This window comes from Apodemus sylvaticus, chromosome 6, assembly GCF_947179515.1.
Source record: "Apodemus sylvaticus chromosome 6, mApoSyl1.1, whole genome shotgun sequence".
NCBI lineage: Eukaryota > Metazoa > Chordata > Mammalia > Rodentia > Muridae > Apodemus > Apodemus sylvaticus.
The window spans coordinates 104,957,701-104,980,202 of record NC_067477.1 but is presented as its reverse complement, the minus strand read 5'-3'; the positions used below and the strand labels follow the sequence as shown (position 1 = coordinate 104,980,202).

The window sequence follows — 22,502 nt, the reverse complement described above, 5'->3', positions numbered from 1 at the left end:
TGCACCCACATTGGTCAGGGTCTACTGAAGAACTGCTAGCAGAGTTTCAGAGAGGAGATTTGTGTTTCTGGTAACCAGAGATTATGAATAAAGGGATGAAGAGAACTTGAAGGGATACTTTCAGACCAAGAGACTACATTTAGGAGGTAGGCCTGCCCTTCTACTGGGATGGACATCATTGAAGGAAAGAGTAGTTAGGACAGATTGCACCAAAGGGAACGTCTAGGATTGTTTTAGATTAGGGCTGGTCTCTAGTTGGCTTGGTTTGAGATGGAGAGAGAAGCTGGATGTCTCCTGCTCAGGTAACAGTGAGGTGAGGTGGCTAGAAAGCCCAGGTGCTAACAATCAGGACACTTCTCAGAAGCAGCATACAGATGAGGGCTGATAACTAGGAATCATGCCAGGATTGGCAAGAAAAACTTTCTACTCCAATGTGGGAGTTGCAGTGAGGGAAGCTTCCCATGTAGATGCAAGGGAGATCGGGAATGAAGGAATCTGCTCACAGGAGTGCTTCTGAAATCCAGAGTTAAGTTGTTCTGACAGTAGGACAGCATTAGTACCACCAGATTTGTCTCCTTTCCCCCAGTCCTCTCAGGCCTCGTTGCCTACCAAGCCAGAGGACCAAGGGGAAGAGAGCCAAAGTGCTTGTGACCTGAAGAACAGCATCTTTCCCTTTGCAGTGGCCTTCAGAGCTGTCTGAAATAATGCTGCTCTCTCTCGGTTAACAGTAAGAAATGCTGTCACTTGACCAGCCTGGAGAGAGATGGTGTGGCTGAAGGGGAATACATGGATAACTGATATATAAGCTCATCAGATACAGTCTTCTTTGCCTAAGTCCTGCAGTTGGACCCTTCTCAATGCAGGCCTCCATGTTATAATTAGCGTGCAGCTTTGCAGTCAGGTTGGGTTGTTATAGCAAATACATTCAGAATCTTGAGCAAGAAAAGTTATTGCCCCAAATTTTGGAGGCTGGGAAATTCACCATCAGTATACCAGCCCATTGGTTCCTGGTGACACCACTCACCTTGCTTTGCAGATGGATCCCTTATTGCTGTGTTCTTGTATGTCAGAGAACACTGACAGAGGAGACAGGTCTTGCTAGTCTTTTGGGCACTAATCCATACCTTGGGAATAGTCTTCTGTCTTGCTATCTGTCTGTCTGTCTTGAGACAGACAGACTCTTACTCTGACTGGCCTGAAATATGCTATGCTAATACCTTCTGTCTAGTTATAGTTTTAGAAAGTGATCATCAGGTTTTATAAGGTGCAATCTGTTCTTCAATGCCTCTGTTTATTTATTTATTTCTTTTGTATGTAGAGTAAAATCAAGAAGCGGTCTTGGGTTCTCCATGAGTGTTTGGAGAGAGTTCCTGAGAATGTGGACGCTGCTAAGGAACTGCTGCAATATGGCCTGAAAGGCACAGACCTGGAGGCTCTCATCGCCATAGGGAAGGGTGTGGATGATGGCAGGTTGGTTTGGAAGGTTTGCACTTGCTGCAGAAGTGATATGGAAAAAGCTGAGGCTGCAGCATTGGGCCAGGCAGATGTTGAGCACATTGTTGAAGCTGTTGTACTTGACTGGTACTTACTGTCTTACCTTTCAGTTATATATAATTGTAGGCAATGGTTTGATGCTGAGGCACACTGGGTCTTCTCAGGCTAATTAGATGCTGGGACTCCAGGCCACTGACAACCTATAGGGCCGTACGCAGTACCTTCTGGGTTTACTTGACTTAGGAAAGCCCCTCAGATGTTTGACACTGTCCAGATGCCATATTGTAATATAGTAATGGTTTTAAATTGTTGTCAAGCTGTTGCTTACCAGACATTTGGGACTTTGGTGAAATGTAAATGATAGTGTATACTTGGTAATTAACTAATTTAAATGAGATTAACATTCTATACTATGTTAAGATTATAAATAATGTGATATTTATTTCTATGAAATGCAAATCAAAACCATGACAACTTATCATTTAAATCCAGTTACAATAGCTATTATAAAAAAAGATAATAAATGACAAATGTTAGTGAGGACACAGAGAACGCAAAACTTTTGCTCTGTTTTAGTAAGACTGTAAATTGATATAAGTATCATGGAAAATGAAATTTAGGTTCCTCAAGATACTAAAAAGAGAAATACCATGTGATCCAGGGATTCTGTTAATGTATATTTATAAGAAGGAAATGAAAACATTTTATTAAGGAAATTAAATGTATGCCACCATTTAAAACAGCTAAGACACAGAAGCTAAGACAGAAACAGCTAAGATGTCCATCAGCAAATAAGCAGATAAAGAAAATGTAGCACATTTACACAATTGAATAGTAGAATCATTTTGTCCATAAAAATCACAAAACTAGGCTTAGACAAATGGCTCAATGGTTAAAAGCCCTTGCTGCTATTTTAGAGGCCCTGAGTTTGACTGCCAGCATCTCACACTGTGCACCTCACAACTGCTTTTACTCTACTTTCAGGAGATCCAACTCTCATGCACTTTTGTGAGTACACAAACACATAAAGAAATCTTTTAACAAACAAGCTTACAGCTGCTTGTGACTTCAGTTCTAATGATCTGACACCGTCTTTTGCACTCTGTGGGTACCACATATGGTCATACATACAGTTCTACAGGTCATGATGCACACACATTGATGCAGGCACTTATATATACATATAAAATAAAATAAAATAATCTTGGAAACAGGGACAAAGGCTTACTATTTGCAGGAATATAAATGGAAGTGAATGTCAGCTACAAGGGGAAGTATAGTAACTGAAACCATATGTGGACTTACCTCATATGTGCAACCTGAGAAAGCCAATGGTTTTTAACCAGTGGGCAGACCAATGGGTTCCAGAGCCTGAGGAAGGGCAAAGGTGAGGCAGATGAGAGGTGTTTGAGACGTACAGAATCCCATCCAGGTTTACAGGATGATTAGCTATGTATTTCAGAAGATATAAATACACAAGGTGATGTTGAATATTCTCTTCACAAATATGAAAATGTGTCACACGATGGGAGAGAGGTACACAGTGTGGAAAAGTACTCTGAACTGAAGTTCCCTACAAAGGTACACCTGTGAGAGTTCTGCAGACTAACCAAATAGAACTTCCTGTGACTGTGGAAGGTAGAATAGTACAGGTCAAAAACCAAAATTATCTTGGCCTATCTTTAGTCACCATAAAAGCCATTTATCACCCATCTCCATATGTGTCATAACATCCTTTGACTATGAGCTCAAATCTTAGTAATGTGTTAAATTAATCCTTTGTTTCCGCCAAAAAAGAGAGTTATAGACAGATTATAGACAGAAGTGATTTGAATTATTTAAATTAAACTGTTTTCTATCGGATGAATGTCCCCTGATTTAACCCTATGCATTTTTTCCCCTAGGTCGATGTCCTTCCTATGTTTTAAATATCTGTGATCACTGCTTATCTTCATTACTTGTCCCGTGGATATAGCGAATGAACTATGCTGTATGATAGAATTTTAAAAAGATAATTTTTTCTGTTTGGTGGAAATTAACTTAATCAAATAAACATTCACAGAAGGACACATAACCTTCCATTAAATGAAGAAACAAACAAAAAAATCAACTTAATAAAAATCAAATGAGTTCTTTTCTCTCTGCAGATTTACCTTACCTGGTGACGTAGACATTGATAGCGTTGCCTATGAGGAGCTTTCCCCAGCAGACAAAGAGCCTGCCAAGAGCAAACGGCAGAAGGAGCTTAAGAAGAGACATGAACTGCTTAAACTAGTGAACTTTTCAAAGTAAGTCAGTCATTTGTTACTGCTCACTGGGAAACAGAATCTCTGGGTGTTTCCCTGTGTTCTTTACTAGTGTGAGTCGCCAAGTTACTTCAGCAACTTGAACACGTTACTTTTTGCTTAGCCCTCATGATTTTACTACAGTTCTAGCAGCTGTAGGCTGAAGGGAACACGGGTTGTTTTCACGCTTTTTTGCCTCAGACAGACAGCATGTGTCTGTGAACAGAAGCGTGTGCCTATAAACGTAAGCTCAATCGTGTTCTTCCACATAGGTTGACCCTGGAACAAAAGGAACTGTGCCGTTGTAGACTGAAGTTATTAACCTTCTTAGATCGGCTTGCAACCTATGAGGTAAGGAATAATGTTAGCCCTCTAGTGATGCACATCATCTGGCCACACACATGCCAACCCGCCCTAGTGGCTCCTGCTTTAGTTTTCCAGGTTATTTATATGGGAAAATTCATTTATTGAAAAGTCAAGTTCTTTATTATAAGGGTTTTGGTAAAAATTGAAAGTTGTAAAAGTTCAAAAGTTTTTTTTCTTGGACTAGAGAATAAAAAAGCTTTACCTATCTACACATATGCTCTTTAAATTATAACCCTTTAAATTTACTATGTGTGGATTTCCAGGTAATGGCAGAGTTGGTTCTAGTGTGGAATTTCAGGACACACTGAGTTCAATATTTATAGAACAAATATTCTCACCCATTTTAATGATTTGCTAGTTGATTAGGCTTAGTTGGTTGATCTTGGATCTTTATTAGAGCCACTTTTGAATTTAATAGCTATATACTCCTTCGCATTTTGGGAACTCAAGCACTTTTGTCCCTATGTTGGACATTTTATTAACATTGTGTTGGCCAGGTTAGATAGTGTTAAACATGGAAGAAACATTCTTATAATGGTAGAAAGTTTTTGGAAGCTGAGGCAGAGGAATTGTGTTGAATTTGAGAGCAGCCTAGGCTGTATAATGAGACCTTATTTCAGAAGACAAAAACCATCAAAAACAAACAAACAAACAAACAAACAAAGCCCCTAAATGGAAGTGAGAGGCCTTTCCATGGCTGTGAATGGTTCAGTTAGCTAGTTACTTCCTTTGCTTGTTTTTCTGCACGAAGCTCTTATCTAACTTTGCTCAGGTTTCTTCTGTTCCCATGTGAGGAGCCCCAGGGTCTTATTTTTGCTAGGCAGGATCTTATGCTGAGCAGCGTGCCAATACTTCCAGGTTTCACCACTAGGTTCTTACCTGAAGTTCCTTGTTCAGCCCATTGGGCCTCTTTTATAAGGCCACACGCTCTCGGCCTGTGGCACGAGTAGCCCTAGAATGCTGAAAACTCAGAAGTCTTGGATTCCCCACTCCTTGAAATGTTTCTAAACAAAACTCAAAAAGAAAAGGTAGTGATTGCAAATGGAGATCACACGTAGAAGAATGAAATTAGATCCCTACCCTTGCTCACCAAGCCCCCCCCCAAAAAAAAAAGAAAGAAAGAAAGAAAGAAAGAAAGAAAGAAAGAAAGAAAAAAGAAAAAGAATCCAGGCATGTTGGCATATGCTAAGCACCAGTAGGCAGAGCTGGATGGATATCTGTGAGTTTGAGGCCAGCTTGGACTACATAGTAAGTTCCAGGACAGCCAGGGCTACACAGTGAGACAACAACAACAAAAACAAATGAGGAGATTGAAAGGAGAAGAAAATACGAAAACTGAGTTTTTTCTGAGCTGAGTTCTTTCTGCAGCTGTTAAGAGTAGGCGTATAGTGTAATATGCGAAAGTTATGGAGAGTTCCTGATGAGTTCATTGGCTGTAGCTGGCTTGGCTGTTGGACGGTCATATTCCTTTAAAGCATGTTCTTTTCATTTTAGTTCGGTGACATTTTAAGGTAATATTAAGAATAAACATATTTGGAAGTGCCTGTGTCTGTACAGTGTGGTTTATTGCCCCTATAGTTCATTTTCATTTTATTGGATGATAATATCTTCGAAAAGATACTTGCAATGTTGAGTTTGTATACTTAATTTTCTTTCATTATCCATTGGCTATTGAATTGCTATCCTCCGTATGACATTAGCAAGTGTATTGTTATATATTATGATACTGACCTTTAAAATACTTCTGAGACCACTCTTTTTTGGAAATTAACCTTTTTGAAAGTAGATGTTTTGGATGAACTTGACTATTAAAACTCTGTAATGAGAATGTTCGGCCGTCACGCTTGTCAGGTGCATTGTGCTAAGGTGGGCTTTGCATTTCCATCCACAAGTATGGCTAATTTTATTAATTCCATATACATAGGCAAAAAGTGGATTCATTTACATTTTACCTAGGCACTTCTTACACACCAGCTCTGATATGATGTTGTTGCTGGATGTAGGGGGCATGAACAGCGATTTCATGTACTCCTCAGCATACAGATTTAAGTGATGGTAACAGTATGTAGAATTGATGAAGCAGAGGAGAGGGATGTGTGGAACTCTCCAAGAGGTCTCTCTAAGGAAGTTACCATCAACTAGTTCGTAAAAAGCAAAGGCATCATATTGATAAGACACAGGAGGGTAGAATTCAGAGTTTTGTCTTCCCTGTTTTTGTAACTCTAGGGATCAGCATGGTATTTGACTCACTGCTTTTTGGATCTGGTGAATTTGTGTTGAAAGTGTGTACAAAGAGTTTCTTCAAAACTAGCTTCACAGTCCCTCATCCACTGCCCCATACACTTAGTCTTGATAATTTGGTAATTTTCTAGCAGTCCTCTGAGGTCATCACTGCTCTCCTTATTTTGTGATTATGAAAACTTAGAGAGGTAAGTAGCTTGTTGGTAAGTAGGAAGCATCAGCAGATCTTACTGCTTAGGAGCTAGTGTTGAGAATTGGCGTGCAAGACACGGGGCTAGGGCACGACTGAGGAGGGCGTGTCCTTGAGTCTGTACGCGTGCTTGCTCTTTCTATAGCAAAGGGAGGAAGGGACACTGTTTATATGTTAGTGGCATCCAGCGAGTAGAGGGATGGGAGAAATTTATCCAATGGAAGTGTCTTAGTTAGGGTTTCTAGTGCTGTGACAAAACACCACGCCCAAAAAGCAAGTTGGGGAGGAGAGGATTTACTTGGTTTATACTTCCATAGGACTGTTTATCATTGAGAGAAATCAGGACAGAAACTCATAGGGCAGGATCCTGGAGGCTGGAGCTGATGCAGAGGCCATGGAGGGAAGTGCTTACTGGCTTTCTTCCCATGACATGATCAACCTGCTTTCTTATAGAATCCAGGGCCACCACCCCGGGAATGGCATCACCCACAATTGGCTGCCTGCCAAATCCCTGTCAGTCACGTTCATGATGATAGAAGAGGTGAAATGGGGTCCAGAGTATGGGTGCAGCTTTGAGATATGGAAGGTTGAGAGGTGTGTTTGTTTTGGTCATCACTGAAGGAAGGAGAATGCTATTGGTGCACATGTAGGTAGACTTGCAGTTTTGATGTGTTGGATGCTGAGGTTCTATCAAATAGTTCCAGCTTAAAATGAATGCTTTCAGCAAAGACTGTTGGCTGAGGAAGATGTTGGAGGTTTAGAAAGCCTGTGAAAGTTGTAATTGATTAGGAAGGAACAGCTCATGGAGAGAGGAACCACTCTCCATTTGAGCACTTTAATTTTAACTTTGTCGGATTTTTTTTTTTTTTTTTTTTTGGTCTTTCATTATAAAAAATTTCAAAGAATCCACACTTTGGTCTTCCTTCATCTTGAGCTTCATGTGGTCTGTGAGTTGTATCTTGGGTATTCCGATCTTTTGGGCTAATATCCACCTATCAGCGATTGCATACCGTATGTGCGTGTTCTTTTGTGATTGGGTTACCTCACTCAGGATGATAGTTTCTAGCTCCATCCATTTGCCTAAGAATTTCATGAATTCATTGTTTTTAATAGCTGAGTAGTCCTCCATTGTGTAAATGTACCACAATTTCTGTATCCATTCCTCCATTGAAGGACATCTCTAATTAATATGGACTTTAAAGAAGAACAGTGACATTATTCTAACAAAATTCACAGCAATTTCCTCATATCATCTGATACACTTCATGCTCAGAGGTCTCTGGTGCTGCACAAATGCTTTAAAAGATACACTTGGTTCATGTCTTAGTAGGCAGTAAGCTATGTGAAGGCAGGGGAAGTGTACTGTTGGCTGTATCTCCAGAGCTTCTCACAGTGCCCCTAGGATGTGCTGGGCACTGAGTCCATGTGTGTTTGCTGAGAGAATGAAAGGGTCACTTGCAGTTACCATCACTTACTGTAACAGGAGTCAAATTCATCTGGTGTTTTCATGTAGACATGGTAGGTACCCATAATAGTAGCCATAGTTATCATTGCTTATGTGTTATTATCAGGTGGTTTGGGGTTGTCCTACAGAGATCAATTTAATTTTTACCATTTTATCTATTTATAGGTCTAACATGTTAATAATAACACTTATAACAAATATAGCTCCTAAAAAGATAAAGTGCTTTAGTTAACAGTTGATAGTTGAAATAAACTATTTTGGGTCTTATTTATTTTGGCAGGCAGGGGTATAAGGGATTAATATCTTCTTGTCAGCGTATTCGGAAGCCTATTTATCGTCATTGTTTCCCTCAGGAAATCCTAGGGGCGCCACATGCATCTGAACAGAGATATGATGCTGAATTTTTTAAGAAGTTCCGAAGTCAGAATATTGTTCTCTCAGCAAGAACGTATGCTCGGGTAATTGCTTTTTGCAAATAGAGTAATTATGGTTATTAACACTAAATCTTCGAGCTGTGTAGTTAATGTTAGTCCATGCATACACTATTACACTCTCTTTTCTGTTATAATATTAACAACTGTACAGAAAATGGAATTATATGTTAAAAGTATCACCATTCGAGTTTTAAAATAAATAATTTTATAGTGTTAGATTGAGAAACATGAAAATAAGGAAAAACGAACTGTATTTCAAAATAACTCATCAAAACTGTAAAGTTTTGGATATTGTCATAAAAACCATGGGGGGAAAACCATGGGGGAGAACCATAGGGGGGGAACCATGGGAATGTTGTCATCAGTCCTTTATTTCTAATGTTCATAGTAGACACTTGGCCTTGCATTTCCTATAGGAGAGTAATGTGCAAGCCCTGGAGATCCTGCTGACATACCACGGCTCTCATCTGCTCCCTCACCGCCTCGCCATCCTCTCCAACTTCCCAGAAACCACCTCTCCACACGAATATGCTGTCTTGTTGCCGGAGGCTTGGTATGCTACTCTGTTTTATCGATTATGGTTGAGTTTGTGTGTTTAATGTAAACACTTTACATTTAAAAAAAAAATTAACCTTTTAAAACTTAGTTAAAATGAGCAAAATATATTTATGAAGATAGGGGTTAGCCTTCTGACTAAACTCCATCCCACAGGTAGGCCTGACCCACTATAAAAGGGGCTGCTTGCCTCCTCCTCTAGTTCTCTTGCCCTTTTGCTCTTCCCTTCCTGCTCTTGCTCTGTCACCCCTCCCTTCCCCATTCCCATCCCCCCTCTCTTCATGTGCTCTTGGCTAGCCTCTACTTCTCTACTCTCTGTGTCTCTGTGTCTCTGTGTCTCTGTCTGTCTCTGTCTCTGTCTGTCTGTCTGTCTGTCTGTCTCTCTCTCTCTCTCTCTCTGAACTTCTCTGCCTCTACTACCCTCTTAACTCCCTTCCCCATGCCCTGAATAAACTTTATTCTATGCTATACCATTGTGTGGCTGGTCCCTCAGGGGGAGGGGATGCCTTGGCATGGGCCTGTGGAGACATCCTCTTCCCATACCTCACCACACGCCCATAGAACTTATCCCCCCATTCCTTCTCTTTATCTTTTTATAAACACATAAGTAGGGTCATCTTCACATGACATGTTTTCTGACTAAAAACAGTGCCTGGGCTAACAGTGTGTGCTGGAATTAGTTCTCTCTTTCAGAAACTGAACTGAGGTCCTGACAAGACAAGGGACCCTGCTGTGTCTACATCCTGTGCTGTGCACAGCCCTTTCTCTGACCAAAAGCCCAGAGATGAAGGGGAATTGAGGACCTCAGTAGGACTCATTCTCTTTATGTCACATAACGATGTCTGATAAATGGTCACAGCAGGGCATCAGTGCCCTGAGCCTGTGTAGACAGAAGGTCCCAGAATATTAATCTCTCTCTCTCTCTCTCTCTCTCTCTCTCTCTCTCTCTCTCTCTCTCCTTCCTTCCTTCCTTCCTTCCTTCCTTCCTTCCTTCCTTCCTTCCTTCCTTCCTTCCTTCACTTTGCCTATTGATCACTGTCCCTCTCCCCCACATCCCTGCTCACATAGTACCTCTTACCATATCCTCCCTCCCTTTCTCTTCTGAGAGAGTATGGGCCCAATGATACCCATTGCTGGGTATCCCCAATCCTGGCACATCAAGTCCCTGCAGGACTTGGCTCACCTGATCCCACTGAGGCCCGATCAGACAGCCCAGTTACAGGAGCAAGAACCAGAGACAGGAAACAGCTTTAGAGATAGCTCCTACTCCAGATGTTGGGGGAAACAGCTTTAGAGATAGCTCCCACTCCAGATGTTGGGGGGATTCATGTACCACTTATGATCTCCTGGTGACTAATATTTCTTTTTATTTCATTTATTTTTACTTTTTGTTTGGTTTTTGAGATAAGAGACGGACTAAGGGTTCCTGCTTGCCTGGAACTCACCTTCCAGACAGTCTCCAGGAATGCAGAACAGCTCCAGCATGCATGACCTCCTGCTTCTCTGGCTCGGAGTACTGGGAGTACAGGCTAGAATAACATAAGGCACACTAGCTCTTCTTAAAGACAACACAAGGGTGACTGTGTAAATTCCGTCCTTCCATTGAAATAAGAAGCTCCAGGTGGGCTTAGGGGACTGGAGGATGCTCTGTCTGGGTGACAGAGAATATGGCTTGTAGTGATTGACTGTTTCCAGAGTGTAGGAATGAGAAGAGCATCGGTTAAAGATAACTAGGGATTAATATTAAACTAACAGAGGTAAAATAGGAGAGAAACAAGTGAGTGAAGGGAGAGAGAGCAGTAAGAGCAGGTGAGAGGGCAGCGCCAGTTCCAGGCAGAGCAGAAGTGGAATGCTGGGAAGCAGTGCCCTCACAGAGCCACATCAATCCCAGCCCTGAGGGCCAGACAGGCGGCCACATCCCCAGACTAGCTTGTGCTAGTTGGGGGATTCAGTCTTAGAAAGACAGTGGCTGGAGGATCGAAATAGAACCAAGAAGTGTACCAAGTGGAATTGATTGTGTCTGAGACCTTGCTGAGTGCAGATCCTGTGTGGCCACTCTGTTCCTTAACGGGCTCTTGGGCTGGTGTTTTCTGATCCTCTGTGTCTGAGGTGTCCCATGTTGATCTTTGTGCTTTGTCCTTCAACCAGAGTGGTGGCTCATGGGTCAGACAGTGGGTGCTTCATTAATCTGGGATTTTATAGGAGCAGACTGGATATATTGCTATTCTTTTCCAGAAAGTGTCCTAAGGGAAGTTGTCAGTATTCATGTGAGGGGTTTTAAGGACCATGCAGTTGGCTTGCCAGGTCTGGCGGTCTGGCCCTCGGCTTGTAGCATGTTTTTGTCTGCCCCACGAGCCTGCTTCTGTCCCTCTTCAAGCAGACTGTTGTTGGTGGGGTAGCTGGAAGGACTCAGGAGAGGTGCTGAAGTGGCCATGACTGCTCCTCACAGTGGAATACCGCTCCTAAGCACAGGACTTAGCTGTGCAGTGGGCATCACACTGGCCAAGCCAGAAGGTTCTTATTAGCCAGTAGCTTTGTAAAGAATTATTTTTCATTTCAGTTATGTAGGGATATGTGTTTGTGTGTGTGGGTGTGCTTAAAAATGGAGGCTGGATGTATTTGATGCCTTGGGCTGGAATTAGAGGCAACTATGAGCTTTCTGACACGGGTGCTGGGAACTGAACTCAGGCGCTGTATAAGAGCAGTGAGTACTCGAAACCACTGAGCTATCTCTCTAGTCCCTGATTAGCTAGTTTTGACTGAGCCAAATTTTATCAGTCTTGTGGCTGCAAAGGGTCCTATTTTGTGTTGTATATTGTCACTCTTAAACCCTCAGGTGTGTTTGACATTGATGAAATGTCACTGGTGTAACGCTTTGAAACTACATTTTTCTTTGTCACAGGTGGTGTATCATTTTATTTATTAGCTACCTTACCTATTCTGTGTCATTTTTGCAACAATATTTATATTTTGTATTCTGATTGACTGTTTCAAAGCCCAAAAGTGACATTTCTTAAGAGTCTTTGTAGGATCTTAGTTTGCTTAATAGAGATATTCATTGCACTTTATAATTTTGCCACTGTCTCTTCCTGTGACATCTTTTCAGAATGGTGACTGCTGAAAAGGTAACTGCATGACTTAGTTGTCTGTGGAAGTAACTGCTGAGGGTGCCTAAAACTCAGGATCTGGGCTACCTGGTTAGTGGCACTTCCATCTTCTCTTGTAAATGGCATGATTATAGCCATTCCTGTTGTGAGAATGAAGGAATGACTGTGCTAGCTGAGTTAGCACTTCTGTTGCTGTGATAGAAATCATGAATAAACACAATTTGGGGAGAAAAGGATTTATTTCCTCTTATAGTTCATCATCCAAGGAAGTCAGAGCAGGAACCTTGAGGCAGGACCTGAAGCAGAAGCCATGAGGAATTCTGCATGCTGTCTTGCTCAACCTGCTGTCTTACATACTGAAGGACCACTTTCCTGTGAATGGTGGTGCTACTGTGGGCTGAGCTCTTCTACATCAGTTATCAAGTATCAAGAAAATGCTCCACCACCTTCCCACCCTGATGGGAGAGTTTTCTCACGTGTGCTCCCCTCTTCTCAGATGACTCCAGCTTACATCAAACTGACAAAACTCATCAACACACGTGCATGAGAAGCCACTGAGGACAGTGTGCAAGTGCCTGCTCTTAGCAGTTATTAGCAGAGTTAGTTCTCTACTAAGGTTTGGCCTTTTGTACTTCCGACACACTGTATAATACTTCTTGGCTTATATTTCCTATTGGATTAAGTTTATATTCAGAAACATTGGAAGGAAAATAGAGAATTCTTGTGTTCTGTTAGTCTGGATTTCCATCTTATCAATACATATAGAGCACATATTCTAGAATAAGAAATTAGTGAGTTATCAATTCTGGAGTATTGTGGGATATGCATTACTAAAAATCTTTGCATTGTGTAGACCATCAAACAAACTAGAAACTGCAGGACCTGTTAGAGAAATGAGGTTAGTGGCATTGGTACAGTGATGGAAGGTCAGCAGCCAGTCAAGCATATAGATGCTTTGATATGTGTGAACTGATAGGTACAACGTAGTGCTAAACCATGGCACTGGCAGGAAGAGAAAGAGCTTCCGTTCAGAAGCCAGCATCAAGACGCTTGCAGGTTGTGAGTTTTAGAACATAGAAGGAGGAGGGTGACAGAAACCTGATGGAAACTTGAAATTCTAGGAATGGTTGCATTGGCATCTGCTGTACTGATTGGAAGAGGAAGCTGGTTGCTACTGAGCAGTGCTCATGGACATGGGAAACGCTGTTTCTGATTGGTTGAGTTCTGTTCTGTGTTCATGTACCCCAAGGATGGCTGTGACTACATACACATGAAATTACCAACTTATGCTTAAATCACTGTGAGATTCTATTGGTGGGGACACACACACACACACACACACACACACACACACCATTGACATATCTGGTGTCTATGGAGACCAGAGAGGGGCATTGTACCCTTGGAATTACAGATGGCTGTGAGTTGTCAGGTAGGTACTGGGAATTTAACCTAGGTCTGCTAAAAGAGCAGCAGGTTCTCTTAACTCTTGTGCCATTCATATCTCCAGCCCCTCCCTGTACTTTTGACATGGAAGTAAATTTTCTACTTAAGTATATGAAATTCTTTAACATGTTTACTAGTTAATCAAAATGTTCATTATTCCTGAATAGTCGCAGTAGATTGACTATTTATTTTATATTATTATTGCAAAGTATTTATAGTGTGAGTGTTGGGATTTTGTTCATGGAATAGGATGTCTGTTGCACTTTGTTCTTATGATCCAGGAAGCCTACTGTGGCAGCTTTGCAGGGTATGTGTCTATAACTATAGAAACTTAGTGAGATCACTTGGCAGTTGAAGGTTTGACTCTGGAAAGTGTGCCATCCCGTGCAGAAGGACTGTGAATGGCTATAGTTTTGCAGATGTTTCTCTTATTCTTCACTGTTTTTTTTTATTGTGTTCCCACATTGCTGATTTCCATTTTTGTTTAGTTCCCTAACAATTTACATGCCACATTATCAAGGCAGGTGTAAGACGACTAAGTGAGGAGTTTTAGAACAGATTTGATTATGTCAAATTGACTTGCCTATGTTTTAAATTAAATTGATTAACTGTATATTTTAAATCATTAATAGAACTTTAGGTGGGGAGAGTTGAGACAAAACGTCTTGCTCTATTTCCTGTGCAGCTCAGGCTAGCTTTAGACTTGTGTTCCTCCTGTCTCAGCCTCCAGAGTGCTGGGACTGTAGGCAGGAGCAATATCCCTGACCCCAAATCATGTCTACAACCTTTATCACCGAATCATTAATAGTAATGGGAAATGCAACAGTTGAATCCTTTTCAATGAAGTCAGCGTTGACTCTAAGCAATCTCCGTCGGAACGTAACCACTGTTTCTATTTTACTTGAAAGGCAGCAGGCGATCTGTCTGCATTTCATCCGTCCCACTTACTTCCTGCTTATTCCAGCTGTCCCTGGTCGGACCTGCCAACATCACATGCTGGGTTTTCAAGGTTTACATCTAAACCTTGGTGTCTGTGGATGACATTTTATAGTTTTATAAATATTCTAGAAGGTTGTTTGCTATTAAGAATATATTAATGGTATATTGTACAGGAGATTTTGATTTGTTTTTTAGTTTTAATCTCTTTTGTCATTGAAATTTTTAACTAGTCATGAGTATACCTGAGACTGATTTAAAAATCGAGATATTTCTAAATTATTTTATTTCCTTTGAAAAGACAGCGTAAAGAAGAGTTGAATTACATAAGATTCTGTATTTTTCAGTAGAACTTTATCTAGTTTTTGTTTGTTTGTTTGTTTCTTGGCATTGTGCTAGCTTTGGTAGGTAGCTAGAAATATGAATCCAGTATATTCATTCTTTTTCAGATAAATGATAGTGTAGTCGAGAAGGTCAGCAAGGTAGATGTTGACATGCTGACCTAGTAATCTACATAAGATGAAAGTGTAGATTGAACCAAAGGGCTTTGTGGATAAATCCCTTGTTGTCAGGCCTGATGGACCACATGATAGAAGGAGAGAACCACTCCCACATATTGTCCTTTGACCCTACTCTTGAGTCATGACAGCTGCATGCCCAGATACACACACACACACAAACACACACACACACACACACACACACACACACAAATAATAAAAAACAATACAGATTTAAGTGATTCATTCACATGAGGAATACAGATAAGCTTGGAGATAGGAGAGGTTGTTTTTCACTGCAAGGGAATCAGGAAAAGAATTTCATGAGGATCAGAAAAAGCTTCTTGGAGAGGGAAAGGTTTGGATCTAAGCCTTGCAAATCTCCTTTGTGATTTTAGAACATTTGAGTAGAAAAGGGACAGTTGGAATTAGTATTTAATCTGAGACTGCGCATGTACTCAATCATGTTCTGTCACCTGTTGACAAGGAGGTAAGGAGGATTTGGTGATGTCACCAGACACTCCCTGGTTGGGAATGAATCAGCGCAGGCTTAGTGCTTCTGTCTGTAATTTCAGCTCTTGGTGGCTTGATGAATGGAGAGTGCATGCCACGAGTCTGAGGCTAGCCTGGGTTACAATAAGGAAACAAATAAATCAGAGTATAGATTTCAGGAAGGAAGCATGAAATCTTAGCTTATTTATGTTTTATGTAGCCTAGTGTTTCCATTATCAATGTTTTGTCCTGAACTTTTTAAAAGGCTATTATTGTATCCTCCAGGTTTATTGTGTCTGTCCTCACCATATCTTCTGAGTTGTAATAAAAATTGTACCTATGGTAAGATCACAGTATGGTTTTTTTTTTTTCCATTTTGATTGTCAAGAAAAACATAGAAATACTGTTTCCTTTAAGAATGAAAGTTTGATCAGTTATCTCCTAATTCCATTCTCCCTGGTATAGATTGTCCCTCTCTTGCTGTGAGCAGAGCATGCAGGGACTGTGTTTTGGGCTGGTCTTAAGCTGTGGCCTCTGAGCCAACCATCAGTAGAGAGGACCACTCTTTACGTGCACTGTGCTCTGGCAGAGCTCTCAGGAGGCAGTGAAATCAGACTTCAGAGCGTGGCAAATACAGAGGTGGAAGCTCGCAGCCAACCATTGGACTGAGCTCGGGGGCCCAAATGGAGGAGTTAGAGAAAGGACTGAAGGAGTGACGGGGGTTTGTAACCCCATAGGAGGACTAAACCACTAACCAAACAGTACACATGCGGGGACCCATGGCTCCAGCCACATATACAGCAGAGGATGGCCTTGTCCAGCATCAGTGGGAGGAGAGGCCCTTGGTCCTGTGAAGGCTCAATGCCCAAGTGTAGGGGAATGCCAGGGCGGGGAGAAGGGAGTGTGTGGATGGGTGAACACCCTCATAGAGGCAGGGGAGGGAGGCTGGGATAGGGGGTTTTGGGGGGGGACTGGAAAAGGGGATACTCTTTGAAATGTAAATAAGCTATCCAATAAAAAATAAATGGACTGTGCTAGCCATTTCTGAATCTAAGATATGAGGGAGAGCATCTTGGCTGTGGGTCTGCTTGGAGGATAGTCAGCTTGTACATCTGTCATGGTGGATACTTAAGATGATGTCTGGATTCATTTTTGTCTTTATATACTTGAAGGGAAAATATGTTGGGGACAATTTCTCTGATTAAGAAGATAAAAACTAGTATTTCAACTAAATGTTGTAGCATAAGCATTATGTCACTATTGCTGGTGCTAGCTATCTGGATGCTGGTAATTACTTAAAAATTAGTGTGTGATGACTAATTTATTTTTTTTTCTTAGCAAATATTTCAAGATTGAGGTTAGAGCATTTGTATTTTGTATTTTTTAATTTTTTTATTAGATACATTATTTACATTTCAAATGTCCACTTTCCTGGTTTTCCCTCTGAAAATCCCCTCCCATATATAACCCATCTTCCTCTCCCCTTGCTCACCAATCCACCCACTCTATCTTCCCTGTACTAGCATTCCCCTTGTGCTGTGGCATCGAGCCTTCCCAGGACCCAGGGCCTCTCCTCCCTCTGATGTCCAGCTAGGCCATCCTCTGCTGCCTATGCATCCGGAGCCATGGGTAACTCCATACATACTCTTTGGTTGATGTTTTTGTCCCTGGGAGCTCTGGGAGTACTGGGTGGCTCATATTTTTGTTTCTCCTATGGCACTGCAAACCCCTTCAGCTCCTTGGGTCCTTTCTCTAGCTCCTCCATTGGGGACCCGGTGCTCAGTTCAATGGTTGACTGAGAGTGTCCCCCTCAGTATTTGTCATGCACTAGCAGAGCCTCCTAGGTGATGGCTATATCAGGCTTTGGTCAGCAAGCACTTGTGGGCATCCACAATAGTGTCTGGGTTTTGTAACTATATATGGGAAGGATCCCCAGGTGGGGCAGTCTCTGGATGGTCTTTCTCTCAGACTCTGTTCCACACTTTGTCTCTGTATCTCTTCCTGTGGTATTTTGTTCTCCCTTCTAAGAAGGACCAGAGTATCCATACTTTGTTCTTTCTTCTTCTTGAGCTTCATTTGATCTGGGAATTGTGTTTTGGGTATTCCAAGCTTCTTGGCTAATATCCACTTATCAGTGAGTGCATACCATTGGATTGTGATTGGGTTATCTCACTCAGGATGATATTTTCCAGTTCTACCCATTTGCCTAAGAATTTCATGAATTCATTGTTTTTATTAGCTGAATAGTATTCCATTGTATAAATGTACCACATTTTCTGTATCCATTCCTCCACTGAGGGACATCTGGGTTCTTTCCAGTTTCTGACTATTATAAATAGGGCTGCTGTGAACATAATGGAACATGTGTCCTTATTGCATGCTGGGGAATCCTCTGGGTATATGCCCAGGAGTGGTATAGCAGGGTCCTCTGTTTTGTATTATTATGCACATACAGTTCTCATGGCATACTCTTGAAATAAGCAGAAAGGGGATTATTATCAAACACTTCTGGGGCAGTCATGACTCAGGTTCTGGAACTGGAATTAGTAATTAGTTTTCTTTGTGTTACTGTTTTAGAGTGACTTAGGCTGAAACTTCTCTTTTCATTGGAGGCTGAGGTTGTTTGAGAGGCACATCCACCCTATTTGTTTTTAAGCTGATGTCTTCCCCTAAAACCACAGATTAATAGACCCAGTGCTATTGATTTTCATGGACATAACACTTTTCTCTCCCTATTCATTTTCTTATAAACTTGAGTAACATTACCATTGATTTTAGAACATATAATCCTTAAATAGACTAGGACATATTCTGAGTGGCTGAATTGCCTCAGGAAAACAGTTCCAATATTTCTCTTTGATCACACAATGTCTTTGCTAGTCAAGATTTCATTAATATGTAAATACGTGTCAGTAACAGCAGTTTGTCTTTATCTTACTATATTTAATTAACATATAAATAACCCTGGGAGACACTTTCTTCAACTTTTGATATAGGCAAATCTGTTTAAACATTGTATTTGTAATAAGAAAAATGCTATCAGAAATCAAATTTATATTTGGTAATAAAACATGCATTAAGGTATTTTGCTTCATTATGTATCCAGTTTTTTTTTTTTTTTGGTTGCAAGCATCAAGCAGAATTTTTTTTAATATCTCTTTTTTTTTGATATATTTTTATTTACATTTCAAATGATTTCCCTTTTTCTGGGTCCCCACTCCCCGCAAGTCCCATAATCCCTCTTCCGTCCCCCTGTTCTTCCATCCACCCCTTCCCATTTCCCTGTTCTGGAACTCCCCTATACTCTTGCACTGAATCTTTCCAGAACTAGGGGCCACTCCTCCATTCTTTTTGGACATCATTTAATTTGTGGATTATGTCCTGGGTATTCAAAGTTTCTAGGCTAATATCCACTTATCAGTGAGTGCATACCATGATTGATCTTTTGAGACTGGGTTACCTCACTTATGATGTTCTCCAGCTCCATCCATTTGTCTAAGCATTTCATGAATTCATTGTTTCTAATGGCTGAATAGTACTCCATTGTGTAAATATACCACATTTTTTTGTATCCATTCCTCCGTCGAAGGACACCTAGGTTCTTTCCAGCTTCTGGCTACTACAAATAGGGCTGCTATGAACATAGTGGAGCATGTGTCCTTATTGCATGCTGAAGAATCCTCTGGATATATGCCCAGGAGAGGTATAGCAGGGTCCTCAGGAAGTGACATGCCCAGTTTTCTGAGGAACCGCCAGACTGATTTCCAAAGTGGTTGCACCATCTTGCAATCCCACCAGCAGTGGAGGAGTGTTCCTCTTTCTCCACATCCTTGCCAACACCTGCTGTCTCCTGAGTTTTTGACCTTAGCCATTCTGACCCAGTTTATTTTTTAAAAGTTTGGATACTGTGCATGGAAACTGTGGAAAAATCCCCTGGCATGTGCGGACTGGGCTCATGACCTGGTGATCGATGTGGAAAGATGGCAGTTAGTGGTACTGCAGATTGGCGAGCTTTCTATTTTAGAGTTCAGTGGGCCCAGTCATGTCTAGCCAGGTTCCTTTTGAAAACCACCGTTCCAAACACTTCTGTGGTGTTTAGTGGATGGTGACAGTGCTCACAGTCAGGATGAAGTACCCATAGTGAGACTGCTGATCACAGCAGGGGTTGCAGTGCTCCCAGTGAAGGTGAACTGCTCACAGTGAGGCAGTTACTCCCAGTGAGGCTGAGGTGATCCCATTGAGGCTGAAGTGCTCCCAGTGAGGCTGAGGAACAGTGAGGCTGGAGAGCTCACAGTGAGACTGGGAAACACACAGTGAGGTTGAGAAGCTCACACTGAGTGTGAGAAACTCACAGTAAGGCTGAGGTGCTCATAGCTAGGCTGGAGAGCATACAGTGAGGGTAGGAGGGTAGGGAGCACACAGTGGGGTGGAGAGCACACAGCGAGGCTGGGGAGCACATGTTGAAGCCATCACTTAGTGAGGCCGAGGAATACACAGTGAGGCTGAGGCACTCATAGTGAGGCAGTGGAGCACAGCAGAGACTGAGGAGCACACAGTGAGGATGAGGTATTCTCAGTGAAGCAGAGTTGTTCCCAGTGAGGCTGTGGTACTCCCAGTGAGTCTGGGGAGCTCACACTGAGTTTTTTTTTGACATTTTCACAGTGAAGGTGAGGTGCTCTTGGTGAAGCTGAGGAGCAGACAGTGAGGGTAAGGTGCTCCTAGTGAGGCTGAGGTACTCACAGTGAAGCTGAGGTACTCCCAGTGAGGCTAAGGTACTCCCAGTGAGGCTGAGGTGCTCCCAGTGAGGCTGAGGTGCTCCCAGTGAAGCAATTGTTCATAGCAGAGGCTGAGAGGCTTTTTTTCTTTTAAATTTGGACTGGAGGTGGTAATGGTAGATGATACCAGTTTTATTCTAGTATATCTCTACTCCTTTATTGTTCCTTGGTTTGTTGATATTAATCATTTTATATAGAACACTCTTAATTATATAACTGATTTTTGGGGGGGGAAGTTTGGTAGTGGAAATCCAACTGGACTTTGTGCCTTTTCCATAAGCTATAATGATCTTTTTTCCAAACTAGGACTCTGAAATATTCAAATTATTTCAAAGTTAAAACCTCACTTTTAGACATGGTTTTAAGCATTGGCTAGGGAGACCAGGCCTTTTTGGAAATTATCAGTATGGTGTTATAGCTTATCATGCAGTAGATCTTGCAGTGTTAACTAAAATCATATGTATCTTATATTTACTATTTAGGAAAAATGTTATTGCTGGTGTGAAAAATAACTATGTTCATAAAGGTTAGTACATAATAACATTTAATGTGTTGGGAGTCATTTATGAGCTTTATAAGTACTAATTTAATCTTCTGTAGGCTAATTCAGAATGATGCCTCTGGGCAGGTCTTTTTCTGTCTTGGTCTTATGTGTGGTCCTAGCTTTGTGGCGTTTCCCCACTAGGTATATGGTCAACTTGACTTGTTTAGTGATGATAACCCCAATGGAGTTACACATGTGGACCCAAATTATCATTACTTTGGAGGGTTTATATAGTAGAACATTTTCTTCTTTGCTAAATGATGAAAAAAATAGAAGTCCACATCTTAAAACCAATGTATAAGAGGTAGCAATTAGTAGCAATACACTGTCTACACAGCCTTTGTTTCCAAGGCTCATAACTTGGACAAAAGAATTTTTGGAAGTCTGTTCCTCATACAGTTGACTTGAAATAAAACATTTATATTTAGTGCAAGAAGTATTTGGCGAGAGGATTATTGACTATAATAGAACTTATTATATGCATTGCCTTCCTGCTGACAGATAACTGCTACCTTGAAATGAAACTAGCATAGTTAATTATTCAGAAAACATATGAACAAGGCTTTAATACAAAGAATCCTAAAGTCAAACAAAAATAGGCATTGCTTTGTAAAGAGAAAATTCTGGTTTTCTAGTTGTATTTTTTTTAAAAGATTTATTTATTTATTATATGTAAGTACTGTATAGCTGTCTTCAGACACCAGAAGAGGGTATCATGTGGGTACTGGGATTTGAACTCATGACCTTCAGAAGAACAGTCATTGCTCTTACCCATTGAGCCATCTCTCCAGCCCCGTATTTTTTTTTAAGTAGCAATGATGCATTTAAATTTTGAACTTAAAATGGAGTATGAAAGAGAATAAGAAGAAACAAAGGGTATATGAACATGCAACTTTGTGTTGCAGAGCTTGACTTAAAGGCTCCACAGTTAGCTGATCCCTTTATAGTCCTGGGTAGCAACTGTAGGATTTCTAGTGGTTTTTGAACTGTAGTTTCACATAACTCATTGGCAAGTGTCTCCCGTAGTTAGAAGTGTTGAGGAAAGCACAGTTAATGAAAGGGTTTTCTCTAAAGTTCCCTAATTCTCATTCTGTTCATCTTGTGCATGAGTAAGTTGAGTTGTGAGGAATGGCTGGACTGTTGCTTTCCTCATCACTGTGACAAAAGCTTGGCTACAAACACTGCACAGAAGGAAGATTCATTCTGGCTTACATACAGTCCATCATGGTGGGACGGGATGAATGCAGTAGCTTTGCTTCTCATGGTGGAGAAGAGGAGGGGGTAGACACATAGAAAACAACAAACATGAATCACCCACTCTTCCCAGCAGACCCTACCTCCTAAAGGGTCCTGTTTTCCCCAAGCAGTTGATATTAACTGGGGACCAAATGTATCTGTGCATGATCCTATGGGGTCATTTTCCATCTGGACTGTAGCAGTGAGTTTTAGAGATGAATCTGTTGTGGTCCTCCCCTCTCCCTGTGACATACAGTGAGATGCCCACCTATCTTCAAAGCCAATATAAATATATATTCCAAGCACTTACTGTTCTCAGGTGCTCTGAACCAGGTGTGTAGCTTTGCCTTGCCCCAGTATGCGATGAGGATGCCATTCCCAACCTTACTCTGATCTCTTAAGTTTGTTCTGTATAAGTCATTGACATGTCTTTTCC

The 22,502-nt window shown here is 41.3% G+C and overlaps 1 protein-coding gene across 6 annotated transcripts in view; it reads left to right on the top strand.

The window, feature by feature from the left end:
* Nbas (NBAS subunit of NRZ tethering complex) overlaps nucleotides 1–22,502 on the top strand; it is a 283,532-nt gene that overhangs the window by 72,849 nt on the left and 188,181 nt on the right. For all 6 annotated transcript variants that reach the window (XM_052186094.1, XM_052186091.1, XM_052186093.1 and 3 more), the window contains exons 17-21: nucleotides 1,319–1,470; nucleotides 3,642–3,782; nucleotides 4,052–4,130; nucleotides 8,395–8,499; nucleotides 8,892–9,028. In XM_052186094.1, the coding sequence (XP_052042054.1) occupies nucleotides 1,319–1,470; nucleotides 3,642–3,782; nucleotides 4,052–4,130; nucleotides 8,395–8,499; nucleotides 8,892–9,028 (614 nt within the window). The remainder of the gene's footprint in view (nucleotides 1–1,318; nucleotides 1,471–3,641; nucleotides 3,783–4,051; nucleotides 4,131–8,394; nucleotides 8,500–8,891; nucleotides 9,029–22,502) is intronic.